Source organism: Salmo trutta, unplaced genomic scaffold, assembly GCF_901001165.1.
Source record: "Salmo trutta unplaced genomic scaffold, fSalTru1.1, whole genome shotgun sequence".
NCBI classification, from domain to species: Eukaryota; Metazoa; Chordata; class Actinopteri; order Salmoniformes; family Salmonidae; genus Salmo; species Salmo trutta.
The window spans coordinates 2,634,429-2,652,968 of NW_021822911.1; the positions used below are offsets into that span (position 1 = coordinate 2,634,429).

The 18,540-nt window shown below is 41.4% G+C and overlaps 1 protein-coding gene across 1 annotated transcript; it reads left to right on the forward strand.

Annotated features, from left to right (window-relative positions):
- Positions 1 to 398: 398 nt before the first annotated feature.
- On the forward strand, positions 399 to 17,849 carry LOC115186399 (zinc finger protein 271-like; the record flags this gene model as incomplete). Its single annotated transcript, XM_029746043.1, has 2 exons — positions 399 to 1,014; positions 17,113 to 17,849. Coding segments are annotated over 2 exons (1,353 nt in total), but the record flags the coding sequence as incomplete, so codon positions are not given.
- Positions 17,850 to 18,540: the final 691 nt, after the last annotated feature.

The following is an 18,540-nucleotide window of genomic DNA, read 5'->3' on the forward strand; positions in this document are numbered from 1 at the left end:
GAGAGAGACAGGACTACCGTGGGTCCTCTGGGGAACCTCAACAACCTCATGATGCTGACAGGGCAGAGAAGAGTCTCTCCACATTAGAACACCTCAAGAAACACCCGCAGAGATCCACAGGGAAGAGAACTCTCTTTTGCTCTGACTGTGGGAAGAGATTCACCTCCTCAGCAGGCATTAAAATTCATCAGAGAATCCACACAGGAGAGAAATCTTATTGCTGTTCTCAATGTGGGAAGAGTTTTACTCAGCTAAGCAACCTGATGTCACACCAGAGAATACACACAGGAGAGAAACCCTATAGCTGTGATGAATGTGGGAAGAGTTTTAGTCATTCACACAGCTTGATATCACACCAGAGAACACACACAGGAGAGAAACCTTATAGCTGTGATCATTGTGGGAAGAGTTTTACTCAGCAAAGCAACCTGATTTCACACCAGAGAACACACACAGGAGAGAAACCATATAGCTGTGATGAATGTGGGAAGAGTTTCTCTTATTCATCAGGACTGACAGTACACCAGAGAACACACACAGGAGAGAAACCTTATAGCTGTGATCAATGTGGGAAGAGTTTTACTCAGCAAAGTAGCCTGATATCACACCAGAGAACACACACAGGAGAGAAATCTTATACCTGTGATGAATGTGGGAAGAGTTTTACTCATTCACACAGCCTGATATCACACCAGAGAACACACACAGGAGAGAAACCTTATAGCTGTGATCAATGTGGGAAGAGTTTTACTCAGCTAAGCAACCTGATATCACACCAGAGAACACACACAGGAGAGAAACCTTATAGCTGTGATCAATGTGGGAAGAATTTTTCTACTTCAGGCTATCTGACTCTTCACCAGAGAACACACACAGGAGAGAAATCCTATAGCTGTACTCAATGTGGGAAGAGTTTTACTTGGTCAAGGAGCCTAATAGCACACCAGAGAACACACACAGGAGAGAAACCATATAGCTGTGATGAATGTGGGAAGAGTTTTACTCATTCACACAGCCTGATATCACACACAGGAGAGAAATCTTATAGCTGTGGTCAATGTGGGTAGAGTTTTACTCGGTCAGACATTCTGGTACAACACCAGAGAACACACACAGGAGAAAAACCTCGTAGCTGTGACTAGAGATAATCTGATAAAAGATCTCTGATCAAATATTAGAAAATACACGAAGGAGTTGTTTCATGATATCAAGTAATTAATGACTCAATGTAGAATGTTAACACATTGTAGTAGGAGTATTTTAATAGTGTTCTAAAGCCCCCCCCATCAGTTGATTGCAACATGATATGGATATTAGCCTCAGGGGGAAAATCCAGGCTCTGAAATGGATGAGTTACTATTTTTATGATTTAACAAAAAGTGACTAACACAAAAAGAGCTGTTACACTTACCACGTTGGTGACCCACTTCAATCAAAATGCAACACCTCAAAATGTTGCTAGCTGTTTTCTACAAATTGTCCTCTAACCAGTGATGTACACATTATTCCCAGATTCCGTGTGTTTTTGAGCTGTTAGTTTAACAGGACGTGCAACCTCATCTCCCTTCTGTCACACAAATTATTTTAGCATGATATCGATGAGTGATGACAAATAAGTGTTCCTTTGTTTAGCGACCCCTAAATTTAAATGCATCACTCCAAAATGTAGCTGACTGTCTTCTGCAGGTTGTCCTCTAATCAGTGAGGTAAAAGATATCTCCCATTTCCAAGTGTTTTTGTTTAGTTGTTAGTTTCAACATCACGTACAACCTGATTTCTCCCCTAATCGATATCAGTGATTTATTGCTACTTGTCAAAACAACAGCATTTTTGGTGCTTGTGCAGTTTATAAGGTGCTTGTTTAAGTAATAAGTAATATGATTATTGTGGCAGATGTTTGTGTATATAGCACATTTTATGTTTAGGTTTTCAATATATCCCAAACTGTTTCTGCATATTGGTTATTGATTTGGACACGTTAAAACTGTGTTTTGACATTGGGGATATCCCACCTAGCAACATGTCATTGAAAAGACGTTGAAAATATGACTATGCAACCAAATATTTCATATTTACATTTCATGGTCAGATTTAGTAATCGATTTATTGATGATATTTATTCATGCAACCAACTGACAATTTTTGGTACAATTATATTGACATTGTTGCCCTGCTTTTAAAATATCAGGGTTCATTCTCAGATGTGCCAACCCAAATGTACTAGAGCATGACATTGGGGACTGGGCCCCGAGCCAACAACATGCCTATCTTGTGAACCCTGAAAAGAGAGAGAAGCTCCGCAGTGAGGTGGAAAGTTACTACGGATATTGCAGGAGTTTCCTCTTGAAATCAGACATGTCTGTGGTAAGGACAACTTGGTTGCTGATTGTCTCAAGGGTGGGCAGTTAAAAAGTTTTCTGTTTAGACAGTGCGTTACCATGGATCACAATGTATTTTGACTGCACGTTTTTCTGTATTGGAGATGAGTTTTGTTTGGGCTCGTTCCAAGGGGACGAGAGTTCTAGAATCTAGTGAGTTTTAGGAAGAGGAGAGTTCTAGAAGCTAGTGAGTTTTAGGAAGACGATTGTTCTAGAAGCTAGTGGGATTTAGGATTCTATAGAAAGAAAAAGGAGAAACAAATAATACTATTGTATGTTATTATTTAGAAATACGTGTTTTTTTCTTGTTTTTAATTGTTGACATCCAGTAGACACCATGTTTATATTGGTGAAGGTGAATCATTGTAGTTGATTATAATGTGAAATGGAAGTTGTTTTCTGTTGGTGGTGAGCAAACTTTTCCAACAAAAATATAGGATATATTTGTTGTCTTAAGGTGTTACAGGCTTTGGTTTTTCCATTTATGTTTTGAGGTTGGACTTTAGCCCGTCTAGCTCGTTAGCGCGTCTAGCCCGTTAGCACGTCTAGCCCGTTAGCACGTCTAGCTCGTTAGCAGGTCTAGCTCGTTAGCAGGTCTAGCTCGTTAGCACGTTCTAGCTCGTTAGCTCGTTAGCACGTCTAGCTCGTTAGCACGTCTAGCTCGTTAGCACGTCTAGCTCGTTAGCTCGTTAGCACGTCTAGCTCGTTAGCACGTCTAGCTCGTTAGCACGTCTAGCTCGTTAGCACGTCTAGCTCGTTAGCCCGTCTAGCTCGTTAGCACGTAGGACGCACTGATTGGTGTCACCTCGTTAGTCAGTATGTGTTACACCTGTGCTGGCTTGTCCATCTCGTTAGTGGGAAGGTGTTTCACCTGAGCTGGTCCAGGTTCTATTTAAGAGTGTCTGGCCCAGTGCTCCAGTTGTCTTGATACATGTGGAGAGTCAACACCTTTAGTTGCTCCACCTTTTTGGTTTGCTTCCTGTCTTTAAGTTTGTTGTGGGGTTTTTCTTTAGTTTGTCTCTTCTTGGGCAGATTTAGTGGGTCTCATGGTGGGTGTCTTTTAGGTCCCAGTTGTTGTTACTAGTCAACTTTCAGTGGACACCCCCATAGTGTCTTTCAGAGACCCTCCTAAAAAACAAGTTATATTTTGGGTTGGATGTTGCATCAAAGTAATATTTTAATCAATGGATTTTCCTTAGAATGCTCATTAGTATTTCAGTTATTCTTCTGTTTTTTATTCTCTTATGTTTGTGTACTAAATATTTCTGTTTATTTTCATTGTTTTTTCATTGTTTTTTCCATTGTTGCATCCATGTCTGAAATGTGCTGTATAAATAAAGTCTGATTTGATTTGAACATATTGCAAAACAAAGGAAACCAATCAACAGGACTCTTGGTCCCTCTTAGTATCCCCCTTGTCCCTTTCCTCCTCAATGTCATGAACTAGACCAGGTACTGTGTTACAGCTGCTCTCTCCTCCTCAATGCCATGAACTAGACCAGGTACTGTGTTACAGCTGCTCTCTCCTCCTCAATGCCATGAACTAGACCAGGTACTGTGTTACAGCTGCTCTCTCCTCCTCAATGCCATGAACTAGACCAGGTACTGTGTTACAGCTGCTCTCTCCTCCTCAATGCCATGAACTAGACCAGGTACTGTGTTACAGCTGCTCTCTCCTCCTCAATGCCATGAACTAGACCAGGTACTGTGTTACAGCTGCTCTCTCCTCCAAAGTGAAGGGGTCTGAATACTTAACGAATGCATTGTAAACCGCTGGCAGAGTTTTCTACCTTTGGCAGTTTTGTACACAGTCATGTGATACGTGGTATAGAAAAGTCCAATCTTAGGAGAATACATGGGAGGCACTATATCTGCAGGTGTCTATCTGGTCAAAACCACTGATACAGGTGCCCCTCTACCCTCTGGTGGGATGGATCATGTCTACAGAGAAACCTAGATTCAAATACTTAGATTTGTGTGTATTGGGTATATGTTGTGAAATTGTTAGATATTACTTGTTAGATATTACTGCACTGTCTGAGATAGAAACACAAGCATTTCACTACACCTGCAATAATATCTGCTAAACATGTGTATGTGACCAATAAAATGTGATTTTGATTTGAAATAAACGTCCTATTTATCAAAGGTGCTTTTGTCTGGGGTCAAAATGACTCCAAAGGATTTTCATTTGTTAAAAGTCCATATTGATATAGAAACACTAAAACATGATTTAGATTTATTAAGAACAAGTTGATTGACAAAGTCATGAAAATTTGGTAGAATTGAATAAACCACAATTTGACTATGATAAAAGATATGCCTCTGGGGTCAAAATGATCCATGTCAGAAGTATGGTTCAATGCAAATATGTAGTGAGTCTAAAGTTTGTTTTAAATTCTCACTCATTAAACACAAATCAATCAACACATGATTCTCTTGTACGACTTAATATAATATTAAACTTTTCTGAAATAAATGAAAATAAACGTTTGGTTCCTCAACTGCGTTGCCCTCCAGTCAGCAGATGGCGATGTGCGTCTTTTAGGTTCAGGCGATGCTGCCAGTGTGACGTATAATCTAGTGGACGGGACGCTCCTTCAACAACAACAGCTCGTCAGACACCTCGGTCGCTTTCTAGCAAACATAGCTACAACATTCACGCTCTTTACACTGGTTTGGTGTATATTAGTCGCTGTGTATTAAACACACTTCTGTCGTATGTACTTGTTGGCCCATTTAATTCTATATTTACGTTGTTTGTCAGCTAGCTGGTTTGCTAAGTTAGCTTAGAACTAGGCTAGTCGCTAATGCTAACTAGCTAACACCCCCGACCATGAGTTCACTAAGCTACTCTCCTCCTGTTAAAGAAGAGGTCTGCTGGACGGAGAAAGAAGCTCTCGTCAAAGAGGAGGAGGAAGAGAAGGATGTTACAATACAAAAACAAGTAGAGGGTGAGGCTGTTACCATGAAAGAAGAAGAGAAGGATGTTACAGTGAAAGAAGAGGAAGAAGAGGAAGAGGAGTATACAGTTTTTGGAGGAAGAAGAGGAGGAAACTGGATATCTGGGCCCGGTTTCCCAAACGCATGTTAAGGCGTCCAATGGTTCTAACGATGACCGTTCCCTGAATAACACTAGTAGTACTGTCCTTAAATACAGAGGCACAAACTCAGCAGTTGTTGAATTGATGTTTGGTGTTAAAGGGGAAATATGCAATTGTTACATCCATATTGTGACTTTTATATTAGTTATTTATAGCCATTGATTCTTGAAGAATATAACACATGAGCTTAGTTCAACTGTTGTACCCCATCAGATGCCTCATGTTTTAAATGTTTTTTATTTCATCTTTATTTAACCAGGTAGGCCAGTTGAGAACAAGTTCTCATTTACAACTACAACCTGGCCAAGATAAAGCAAAGCAGTGCGACACAAACAACAACACAGAGTTACACATGGAATAAACAAATGTACAGTTAATAACACAATAGAAAAAGTCTATATACAGTGTACAGTGCAAATGGCCTCATGAGCTTAGTTCAACTGTTGTACCCCATCAGAATCCCAAATAAGCTTTTTTTACTCCAATGTTTAGAAACAATGTAAATCAACACTTTATAGCTTCAACATGGTTAAAACTATAATGTTGATCTCATGGATGGTCAGTCCTTGAATCCATAGGTCTGTCTATGAATTTGAGAGTAGTTACATTTCTCCAGCCCCATCATCATCTTATAACCAAACTAGTGGTGGACTGACATCTTTGTTATTGTTTGGACTGCAGATGTGACTTGGCTTTTTGATGTGATGTGGGCTTTTTTAAAGGGACAACATAGGGTTCAAACAACAACAAAATGGCTGCCCATAGACTTGGTTTGGTAAACAGCTGAGGAATGGGGGCTGGAGAAATGTTACCATTCTCAAATTCATAGAAAAAGCTATTGTAGCAACCGTAACCCAAAACCTAGCGACCTCCTCAAGAAGTTCCAGACATCTTGGCATAACAGTTTATAGGTGTTGGCTTGACTTCAGTGGACCCAGGTTTGAGTTCAGCTCAGGGCAACCCCCTGAATTCACTACACTATGAATACAAAGACTGGCCATCCATGATGTCATAATGATAGTTTAACCAGGTTTCTAGACTATATAGTATATTCTAGAATTCATCCATGATGTCATAATGATAGTTTAACCATGTTTCTAGGCTATATAGTATATTCTAGAATTCATCCATGATGTCATAATGATAGTTTAACCAGGTTTCTAGGATATATAGTATATTCTAGAATTCATCCATGATGTCATAATGATAGTTTAACCAGGTTTCTAGGCTATATAGTATATTCTAGAATTCATCCATGATGTCATAATGATAGTTTAACCAGGTTTCTAGGCTATATAGTATATTCTAGAATTCATCCATGATGTCATAATGATAGTTTAACCAGGTTTCTAGGATATACTATATTCTAGAATTCATCCATGATGTCATAATGATAGTTTAACCAGGTTTCTAGGATATATATATATTCTAGAATTCATCCATGATGTCATAATGATAGTTTAACCAGGTTTCTAGGCTATATAGTATATCTAGAATTCATCCATGATGTCATAATGATAGTTTAACCAGGTTTCTAGGATATATAGTAATATTCTAGAATTCATCCATGATGTCATAATGATAGTTTAACCAGGTTTCTAGGCTATATAATATATTCTAGAATTGGCCAGTGTAGATTTCCTGTGGAGGGCAATTATTAGAGCTGTTGATAAGTCATTGGTATAATATTCAGGCAGCCAATTTTTAGCATGCCATTAAGTTAAAGGGCGAAACATACCTAGATTCATTACATTCATAAATTGGTTTGAAAACCTTTGTTTTAAAACCTTCTCAAAGTTGTGCCTTTGACCGAATTTGTAGAAAAACAGTTTGGTCATGAACACTTTTTTACATTTATTTAAATGTAACCTTTATTTAACTAGGCAACGTCAGTTAAGAACAAATTCTTATTTACAATGACTGCCTACCCTGGACGACGCTGGCCATTGTGTGCCGCCCTATGGGACATCCCAATCACGGCCGGTTGTGATACAGCCTGGATTGAACCAGGGGGGGGGTCTAGTGACTAGAGGTCGACCGATTAATCGGAATGGCCGATTAATTAGGGCCGATTTCAAGTTTTCATAACAATCGGTAATCGGTATATTTGGCCACCGATTTGCCAATAAAAAAAATAAAAAAAACTTTTAGGCCTTTATTTAACTTGGCAAGTCAGTTAAGAACAAAATTCTTATTTTCAATGATGGCCTAGGAACGGTGGGGTTAACTGCCTTGTTCAGGGGCAGAACGACAGATTTCTACCTTGTCAGCTTGGGGATGCAACCTTATGGTTAACTAGTCCAACGCTCTAAACCACCTGCCTTTACGTTGCACTCCACGAGGAGCCTGCCTGTTACGCGAATGCAGTAAGAAGCCAAGGTAAGTTGCTACCTAGCAATAAACTTATCTTATAAAAAAACAATCAATCATCATAATCACTAGTTAACTACACATGGTTGATGATATTACTAGTTTATCTAGCCTGTCCTGCGTTGCATATAATCGATGTGCGGCGCATTCGCGAAAAAGGACTGTCTTTGCTCCAACGTGTACCTAACCATAAACATCAATGCCTTTTTTTAAATCAATACACAAGTATATATTTTTAAACCTGCATATTTAGTTGATATTGCCTGCTAACATGTATTTCTTTTAACTAGGGAAAATGTGTCACTTCTCTTGCAAACAGAGTCAGGGTATATGCAGCAGTTTGGGCCGCCTGGCTCGTGCGAACTGTGTGAATACTATTTTCTTCCTAACAAAGACAGCAGACTTCGCCAACGGGGGATGATATAACAAAAAGCGCATTTGCGAAAAAAAGCACAATCGTTGCACGACTGTACCTAACCATAAACATCAATTCCTTTCTTAAAATCAATACACAGAAATCATATATTTTTAAACCTGCATATTTAGCTAAAAGAAAATCCAGGTTAGCAGGCGATATTAACCAGGTGAAATGTGTGTCATTTTGCGTTCATTGCACGCAGTCAGTGTATATATGCAACAGTTTGGGGCCGCCCTGGCTCGTTGCGAACTAATTGCCAGAATTTTACATAATTATGACATAACATTGGAGGTTGTGCAATGTAACAGAACATTTAGACTTATGGATGCCACACGTTAGGTAAAATACGGAACGGTCCCCATATTTCACTGAAAGAATAACGTGATAGTTTCCGGATTCGACCATATTAATGACCTAAGGCTGTATTTCCTGTGTGTTATTATGTTATAATTAAGTCTATGATTTGATAGAGCAGTCTGACTGAGTGGTGGTAGGCACCAGCAGGCTTGTAAGCGTTCATTCAAAATAACACTTTTGTGCGTTTTTGCCAGCAGCCCTTCGCAATGCGTTGCGCTGTTTATTGACTTCAAGCCTATCAACTCCTGAGATTAGGCTGGTTGTAACCGATGTGAAATGGCTAGCTAGTTTAGCCGGGTGTGCGCTAATCACATTTTCAAACGTCACTCACTACCTGAGACTTGGAGTAGTTGTTTCCCCTTGCTCTGCATGGGTAATGCTGCTTCGAGGGTGGCTGTTGTCGATGTGTTCCTGGTTTGTGAGCCCAGGTAGTGCAAGGAGAGGGTCGGAATGCTATACTGTTACACTGGCAATACTAAAGTACCTATAAGAACATCCAATAGTCAAAGGTATATGAAATACAAATCGTATAGAGAGAAATAGTCCTATAATTCCTATAATAACTACAACCTAAAACTTCTTACCTGGGAATATTGAAGACTCATGTTAAAAGGAACCACCAGCTTTCATATGTTCTCATGTTCTGAGCAAGGAACTTAAATGTTAGCTTTCTTACATGGCACATAATGCACTTTTACTTTCTTCTCCAACCTTTGTTTTTGCATTATTTAAACCAAATTGACATGTTTCATTATTTATTTGAGGCTAAATAGATTTTATTGATGTATTATATTAAGTTAAAATAAGTCTTCATTCAGTATTGTTGTAAATTGTCATTATTGCCAAACTAAAAAAGTTAGAAATCGGTCCGATTAATCGGTATCGGCTTTTTTTGGGGGTCCTCCAATAATCGCTATTGTATCGGCGTTGAAAAAACCATAATCGGTCGACCTCTACTAGTGACGCCTCAAGCACTGAGAAGCAGTGTCCACTGTGCCACTCTGGAGCCCCAAATCATGTTCTAGTACTGTCCCCAACTAAAATACATCTGGTCAACCAAGAGTCATATGTTCTTTCTACCAATCAACCCATGTGGTTTTTATAAAAATCAACAATGTGTACTGAACTGGTCTGATATACTATCAGACATTCCCAAATGGGCACATTTATAGGCCTACATTTGTGTGCAGGCCAGGTAGATTAATCCTACTTCTATATGTGTAATCAGGTGTGCGTCCTTACTAAACATTGACAGGAGTGTTTCAAACAAAAGACAATGAATAAATTGACAGAACTGACGCATCTTGCGGGGTCAGGTCTGGGTGGTCTGCCAGGGGCCGTTTCATTTAGTATCCGTTGGGTCGGCATGGGGAATGATTGTATTTTCCCATAGTATGTTGTACCGAAGTTGACCAACTGAAAGGGAGTGTAACTTTATGACTATTGTTGGATTCGGGCTAAACTTTGAACATTGAGATATTAAAGACATGGTAGATCAGACGCAGAGTATATAAAGGAGTGAGATCTGTAGAAAGACAGAGTGGCTGTGGGATGTGCTGGGTGGACGGGAGGAGATCACAGGATTGCTTTAGGGGAAGCGGATGGACATCTGTGGATTAGGCGAAGGAGGGGTTGAGGTCAGGAGGTCAGGCCAGATCCCCTGAAGGGAGTAATAAGGGTTTAGTATCCTGTTACCCTCTTCCTGTCGAACCAGAAGATGTAAGGATTGGAGAGAAGGAGGCGTGTCCAAAGTGGGGAAAATATACTTGTGATGGTGAGAACATGTTTTTGTCTGAATTACAGTTGTAATGACCCTTTGGGAAGAATTAAACTTGGTTAAGCTTCTCTAGTGTCCGTGAGTTATTTACTCTGAAAAATTAGAACCTAACACTATAATTACTGTTCCCTGAAGGAGGGAAACGAGGTGCAACACCTGTTTGGCCCCACCCCTTCCTGGGTCGGTGAAGATTGGTATTAAATTTAAGGAATAAACCCGAGCCTCGCGCTCATCACCTGTGGAAGGCGGGGCTTCCAGCAAGGCGTGAATGAAAATGCACTCGACCTACGTAGCATTTAGTGGCTCCTTATGTTACTCTGGGAAAACAGTTTGTGGGCACAGAAATACTAAATCATTTCAGTTTGCTATATCCAATGTTTTTTAACTGAGTCATCTTCTAATCCAAGATGGCGTAGCAGTATGACGTGATTGTTGTTGTAAATGTTGTTGTTTTTCGTCTTTTTTTGTATATATTGCAAAATATTTCAATCTCTTTTTCCATGTTTAAATTAAATATACCTTCCGGCAATCCGCCTCACCCAATGTGATACGGATCTGCTATTTTTTAGACCTTATAGCTAGAACCTCCATCAGAACCTAGCCATCAGGAGCTAAGCAGCTAATTAGCAACTAGCTATTTAGTCATTTTTAGCCACTGCTTTACCTTTTTAGCTCAGACACCAGCCGCTTTTTGCCTGGATTATACCTGCCAGTCTGCACAGCGCGTTATCAACCCTGAGCATATTGGACTTTTTTTCTACACTACATCACCGTATTCCTGCCGTAAGCTCTGGACCATTACATCGGATAATCACAGCTTGCTAGCTGCTAACGAGTGGCCCAGCCTCGAAGCTGGCCTTGAGCCAGGCCCATCTCCCGGCCTGCTCAGTGGACCCTATGATCCACTCGGCTACACAGCTGATGCCCTCCCAGACTCTTCACTAAGACGACTAGAAGCCACTACATCACCGGATTCCTGCCGTGATGACCTTTGCACCGGAGTGGCTATAGTGGCTAACGCCCTTGTCCTGAAGCTAGCACCAGTTAGCCTTGAGCCAGGTGCATCTCCCGGCTAGCAAACAAAATTACTCCAGCTACAATACCTCTTTTGCCAATTGGCCTGGACCTTTTGTAAACATGGAGCCCCGCCGATCCATCACGACTGGTCTGCCAACGTAATCCGTCCGATGTGCCCTCAACTGGCCTTTGCAGGATGTCGGTGACGCCCTTGTCCCGAAGCTAGCACCAGTTAGCCTCGAGCCAGGCGCGGAAGATGCTAGCGTAGTAACGACTACCTAACTGCTTCCCTGTTTCATATATTCCTGTTCACTGGACCCTATGATCACTTGGCTACATAGCTGATGCCTGCTGGATTGTTCATTAATCACGGGTCTCCATTTTGTTTATTTTGTTTATCTGTCTGCCACAGCCTCGAACTCAGGCCCCGTATGTAGTTAACTGACCCTCTCTGCCCATTCATCGCCATTTTACCAGTTGTTGTTGTCTTAGCTGATGAATTGTTGTTGTCTTACCCGTTGTTGTCTTAGCTAGCTATCCCAATCAACACCTGTGATTGCTTTATGCCTTGCTTTATGTCTCTCAACTGTCAATATGCCTTGTATACTGTTTCTTAGGGTAGTTATCATTGTTTTATTTTACTGCAGAGCCCCTAGTCCCACTCAACATGCCTCAGAGAGCTCCTTTGTCCCACCTCCCACACATGCGGTGACCTCACCTAGCATAACTGGTGCCTCCGGAGATGCAACCTCTCTCATCGTCACTCAACACCTAGGTTTACCTCCACTGTACCCGCACCCTACCATACCCCTGTCTGTACATTATGCCTTGAATCTATCCTACCACGCCCAGAAATCTGCTCCTTTTATTCTCTGTTCCCAATGCACTATTCGACCAATTCTGATAGCCTTTAGCCGTACCCTCATCCTACTCCTCTGTTCCTCGGGTGATGTAGAGGTTAACCCAGGCCCTGTGTGATGTCCTGGCCGTGTCTGAATCCTGGCTTAGGAAGGCAACCAGAAATTCTGAAATTTCCATCCCCAACCACAACATTTTCAGTCAAGATAGAATTGTCAAAAAGAGAGGAGTTGCAATCTACTGCAGAGATGGCCTGCAAAGTTCTGTCATACTTCCCAGGTCTAAGCCCAAACAGTTCGAGCTTCTAATTAAAAAAATGAATCTCTCCAGAAATAAGTCTCTCACTGTTGCCGCCTGTTATAGACCCCCCTCAGTTCCCAGCTGTGCCCTGGAAACCATGTGTGAATTGATTGCCCCCTATCTATCTTCAGAGTTGGTTATATTAGGTGACCTAACCTGGGATATGCTTAACACCCCGGCCGTCCTACAATCCAAGCTAGATGCCCTCAATCTCACACAAATTATCAAGGAACCCATCAGGTACAACCCTAAATCTGTAAACATGGGCACCCTAATAGATATTATCCTGACCAACTTGCCCTCCAAATACACCTCTGCTGTTTTCAATCAGGATCTCAGCGATCGTTGCCTGCATCCGTTATGGGTCCGCGGTCAAACGGCCACCCCTCATCAGTGTCAAACGCTCCCAAAACACTTCTGTAAGCAGGCCTTTCTAATCGACCTGGCCCGGGTATCCTGGAAGGATTTTGACCTCATCCAGTCAGTAGAGGATGCCTGGTTGTTCTTTAAAAGTAATTTCCTCAACACCTTAAATAAGCATGCCCCTTTCAACAAATGTAGAACTAAGAACAGATATAGCCCTTGGTTCACTCCAGACCTGACTGCCCTCGACCAGCACAAAAACATCCTGTGGCGTACTGCACTAGCATCGAATAGTCCCCGCGATATGCAACTTTTCAGAGAAGTCAGGAACCAATACAGACAGTCAGTTAGGAAAGCAAAGGCTAGCTTTTTCAAACAGAAATGCGCATCCTGTAGCTCTAACTCCAAAAAGTTCTGGGACACTGTAAAGTCCATGGAGAATAAGAGCACCTCATCCCAGCTGCCCACTGCACTAAGGCTAGGAAACACTGTCACCACCAATAACTCCGCGATAATCGAGAATTTCAAGAAGCATTTCTCTACGGCTGGCCACGCTTTCCTCCTGGCTACCCCAACCCCGGCCAACAGCTCCCCACCCACCGCAGCTACTTCCCCAAGCCTCCCCAGCTTCTCCTTCACCCAAATCCAGATAGCTGATGTTCTGAAAGAGCTGCAAAACCTGGACCCACACAAATCAGCTGGGCTAGACAATCTGGACCCTCTCTTTCTAAAATGATTTGCCGCCATTGTGGCAACCCTTATTACTAGTCTGTTCAACCTCTCTTTCGTATCGTCTGAGATTCCTGAAGATTGGAAAGCTGCTGCGGTCATCTCCCTCTTCAAAGGGGGTGACACTAGACCCAAACTGTTAGACTTATATCCATCCTGTCCTCGCTTTCTAAAGTCTTCGAAATCCAAGTTAACAAACAGATCACTGACCATTTAAAATCCCACCGTACCTTCTCCCCTGTGCAATCCGGTTTCTGAGCTGGTCACGGGCTGGTCACGGGTGCGCCTCAGCCACGCTCAAGGTACTAAACGATATCATAACCGCCATCGATAAAAGATAGTCTGTGCAGCCGTCTTCATCGACCTGGCCTGTTGTCCGGACCTCTGGCGGTCTCTATAGGGTTACCACAGGGTTCAATTCTCGGGCCGACTCTTTTCTCTGTTTATATCTGTCGCTGCGGGTGATTCCTTGATCCACCTTTACGCAGATGACACCATTCTATATACATCTGGCCCTTCTTTGGACACTGTGTTAATAAACCTCCAAACGAGCTTCAATGCCATGCAACAAATAAATTACTATAAAAATTTAACTTTCATGAAATCCCACATGCAATACACCAAATTAAAGCTACACTTGTTGTGAATCCAACCAACGTGTCATATTTTAAAAAGGCTTTATGGTGAAAGCAAACGATGCTATTATCTGAGGATAGCACCCCAGCAAACAATCAGACAATCATATTTCAACCCTCCAGGCGCGACACAAAACGCAGAAATAAAGATATAATTAATGCCTTACCTTTGACGAGCTTCTTCTGTTGGAACTCCAAAATGTCCCATAAACATCATATATGGTCCTTTTGTTCGATTAATTCCGTCGTTATATCTCCAAAATGTCAATTTATTTGGCGCGTTTGATCCAGAAAAACACTGGTTCCAAGTCACGCAACATGACTACAAAATATGACTACAAAATATCTAATAAGTTACCTGTAATCTTTGTCCAAACATTTCAAACTTCTTTCCTAATACAAGTTTAGGTATTTAACGTAAATAATAGTTAAAATTTAAGACGAGATTATCTGTGTTCAATACCTGAGGAAAACAAAGTGGAGCGTGCTTTTCAGGTCACGCGCCTCTATCAAAGAGTACACTTCTCTCTACCCTCATTCTGAACAGTGCTACTTCTTCATTTCTCAAAGGAAAAACCTCAACCAATTTCTAAAGAGTGTTGACATCCAGTGGAAGCGATAGGAACTGGAAGAAAGCCCCTTAGAAATCTGGATTTCCAATGAAATCCATTGAAAAGAGAGAGACCTCAACAACAAAAAAATCTGAATGGTTTGTCCTCGGGGTTTCGCCTGCCAAATAAGTTCTGTTATACTCAGACATGATTCAAACGGTTTTAGAAACTTCAGAGTGTTTTCTATCCAAATCTACTAATAATATGCATATCTTAGCTTCTGGGCCTGAGTAGCAGGCAGGTTACTTTGGACACGCTTTCATCCGGACGTGAAAATACTGCCACCTATCCCAGAGAGGTTAAACGCTAGTAAAACTAAATGCATGCTCTTCAACCGTTCGCTGCCCGCACCTGCCCGCCCGACTAGAATTATTACTCTGGACGGTTCTGACTTAGAATATGTGGACAACTACAAAATACCTAGGTATCTGGTTAGACTGTAAACTCTCCTTCCAGACTCATATTAAGCATCTTCAATCCAAAATTAAATCTAGAATCGGCTTCCTATTTCGCAACAAAGCCTCCTTCACTCACGCTGCCAAACATACCCTCGTAAAACTGACTATCCTACCGATCCTTGACTTCGGCGATATCATTTACAAAATAGCCTCCAACACTCTACTCAGCAAACTGGATGCAATCTATCACAATGCCATCCGTCTTGTCACCAAAGCCCATATACCACCCACCACTGCGACCTGTATGCTCTCGTCGGCTGGCCCTCGCTACATATTCGTTGCCAAACCCACTGGCTCCAGGTCATCTATAAGTCTTTGCTAGGTAAAGCTCCTCCTTCACTCAGCTCACTGGTCACCATAGCAACACCCACACATAGCACGCGCTCCAGAAGGTATATCTCACTGGTCATCCCCAAAGCCAACACCTCTTTGGCCACCTTTCCTTCCAGTTCTCTGCTGCCAATCACTGGAACGAATTGCAATAATCGCTGAAGTTGGAGACTTATATCTCCCTCACTAACTTCAAGCATCAGCTATCTGAGCAGCTTACCGATCTCTGCAGCTGTACACAGCCCATCCGTAAATAGCCCATCCAATCAACCTACCTCATCCCCATATTGTTTTTATTTACTTTTTTGATCTTTTGCACACCAGTATTTCTACTTGCACATCATCATCTGCACATCTATCATTCCAGTGTTAATTTGCTAAATTGTAATTACTTCGCTACTATGGCCTATTTATTGCCTTACCTCCGTACTCCATTTGCACACACTGTATATAGATTTTTCTATTGTGTTATTGACTGTACGTTTGTTTATCCCAAAAATCTCAAATGTGTAACTCTGTTGTTTTTTTGTCGCACTGCTTTGCTTTATCTTGGCCAGGTCACAGTTGTAAATGAGAACTTGTTCTCAACTGGCCTACCTGGTTAAATAAAGGTTATTTAAAAAAAATATATATTATAATTTTTTTTAAATTAAAAAATCGTAACTTTATCGACAACACCCAAATGGATACTGTTATTAACGCGGTTCTTAATACTGTAGCAAACATATTAAGTAGTGTGCAATGCACTCATAAGCAACCTGGAAATGGAGGTTACTCCCCTGAGTTTTCCCCCATTCACATTCAGAATACATTGTGAAAACTAAAATCTTTGCTCACCATTTTTGCTCCAGGCAGATATACTACATCCATAACTATCGGTTTCCTCATTAGTGGGGAGGAGTTTCTGCAATCAAATTGCCCTCGTGCTGCAATTTTAGCAAACACAGAAAGGGGCCTATATTGGAGACCAAAAGTTGTCTGGCACACTGCTTAGGATTTCAACAACATGGATAACTTATTTCTAGCCTACAATCATCGATGTTATTACTAATGTGAAAACAAGACAAAATATGACTATTCTTGCTCATTTTAAGACAATTGTCAAAAAAAATTAACATTCATTACAGACGTCAATTGTTGTATAACATCATGGCTACGCTGTTGACATCACCTTTTACAGTGGATTACCGCTGTTGTGGGCCTGTAATCATTTGTCTGACTTTGTTGTTCACACAGGAGAGATACGGGACTATCGTGGATCCTCTGGGGAGCCTCAACAACCTCGTGATGCTGAAGAGGCAGAGAAGAGTCTCTCCAGATCAGAACACCTCAAGAAACACCTGCAGAGATCCACAGGGAAGAGAACTCACTGCTGCTCTGACTGTGGGAAGAGATTCACCTCATCAGGCATTAAAATTCATCAGAGAACACACACAGGAGAGAAACCTTATAGCTGTGATCAATGTGGGAAGAGTTTTACAGACTCTAGCGGTCTGACTAAACACCAGAGAATACACACAGGAGAGAAACCTTATAGCTGTGATCAATGTGGGAAGAGTTTTCGTGGATCTGGCCACCTGGTATCACACCAGAGAACACACACAGGAGAGAAACCTTATCGCTGTGGTCAATGTGGGAAGAGTTTTGGTCAATCTGGAGAGCTGACAGTGCACCGGAGAACACACACAGGAGAAAAACCTTATAGCTGTGGTCAATGTGGGATGAGTTTTCGTCAATCTGGAGAGCTGACAGTGCACCGGAGAACACACACAGGAGAAAAACCTTATAGCTGTGGTCAATGTGGGATGAGTTTTCGTCAATCTGGAGAGCTGACAGTGCACTGGAGAACACACACAGGAGAGAAACCTTACAGCTGTGATCAATGTGGGAAGAGTTTTGGTCAATCTGGAGACCTGACAGTGCACCAGAGAATACACACAGGAGAGAAACCTTATAGCTGTGATCAATGTGGGAAGAGTTTTGATCGGTCTGGAGCGCTGACAGTGCACCAGAGAACACACACAGGAGAGAAACCTTATAGCTGTGATCAATGTGGGAAGAGTTTTGGTCAATCTGGCCATCTGGTATCACACCAGATAACACACACTGGAGAGAAATCTTATAGCTGTGGTCAATGTGGGAAGAGTTTTGCTGCATCTAGAACTCTGACTCAACACCAGAGAATACACACAGGAGAGAAACCTAATACCTGTGATCAATGTGGGAAGAGTTTTTGTCAATCTGGCCATCTGGTATCACACCAGAGAACACACACAGGAGAGAAACCTTATAGCTGTGATCAGTGTGACAAGAGATACTTTGATAAAAGATCTCTGATCAAACATCAGGAAATACATGAAGGAGTTGTTTCATGATATCAATGAAATGTCACAATGTAGAATGTTTTTAACATTGTTGTTGGAGTATTTGAAAGTATTTCACAATGTAGAACCCTAAACGTTTGCCTCATTCAATTGATTTCAGCATGATATGGATATTAGCCTCAGGGGGAAAAATCCAGGCTCTGAAATGGAAGAGTTACTTTTTATGTGATTTAACAAAAAGTAACTAACAAAAAGAGTTGTTACACTTACCACGTTGGTTACCCACTGGAATCAAAATGCAACACTTCAAAATGTATCTGGCTGTTTTCTACAAATTGTCCTCTAACCAGGGATGTACACATTATTCCCAGATTCCGTGTGTTTTTTGAGCTGTTTTAACAGGACGTGCAACCTCATCTCCCTTCTGAAACACAAATTATTTTAGCATGATATCGATGAGTGATGACAAATAAGTGTTCCTTTGTTTAGCCACCCCTACATTTAAATGTAT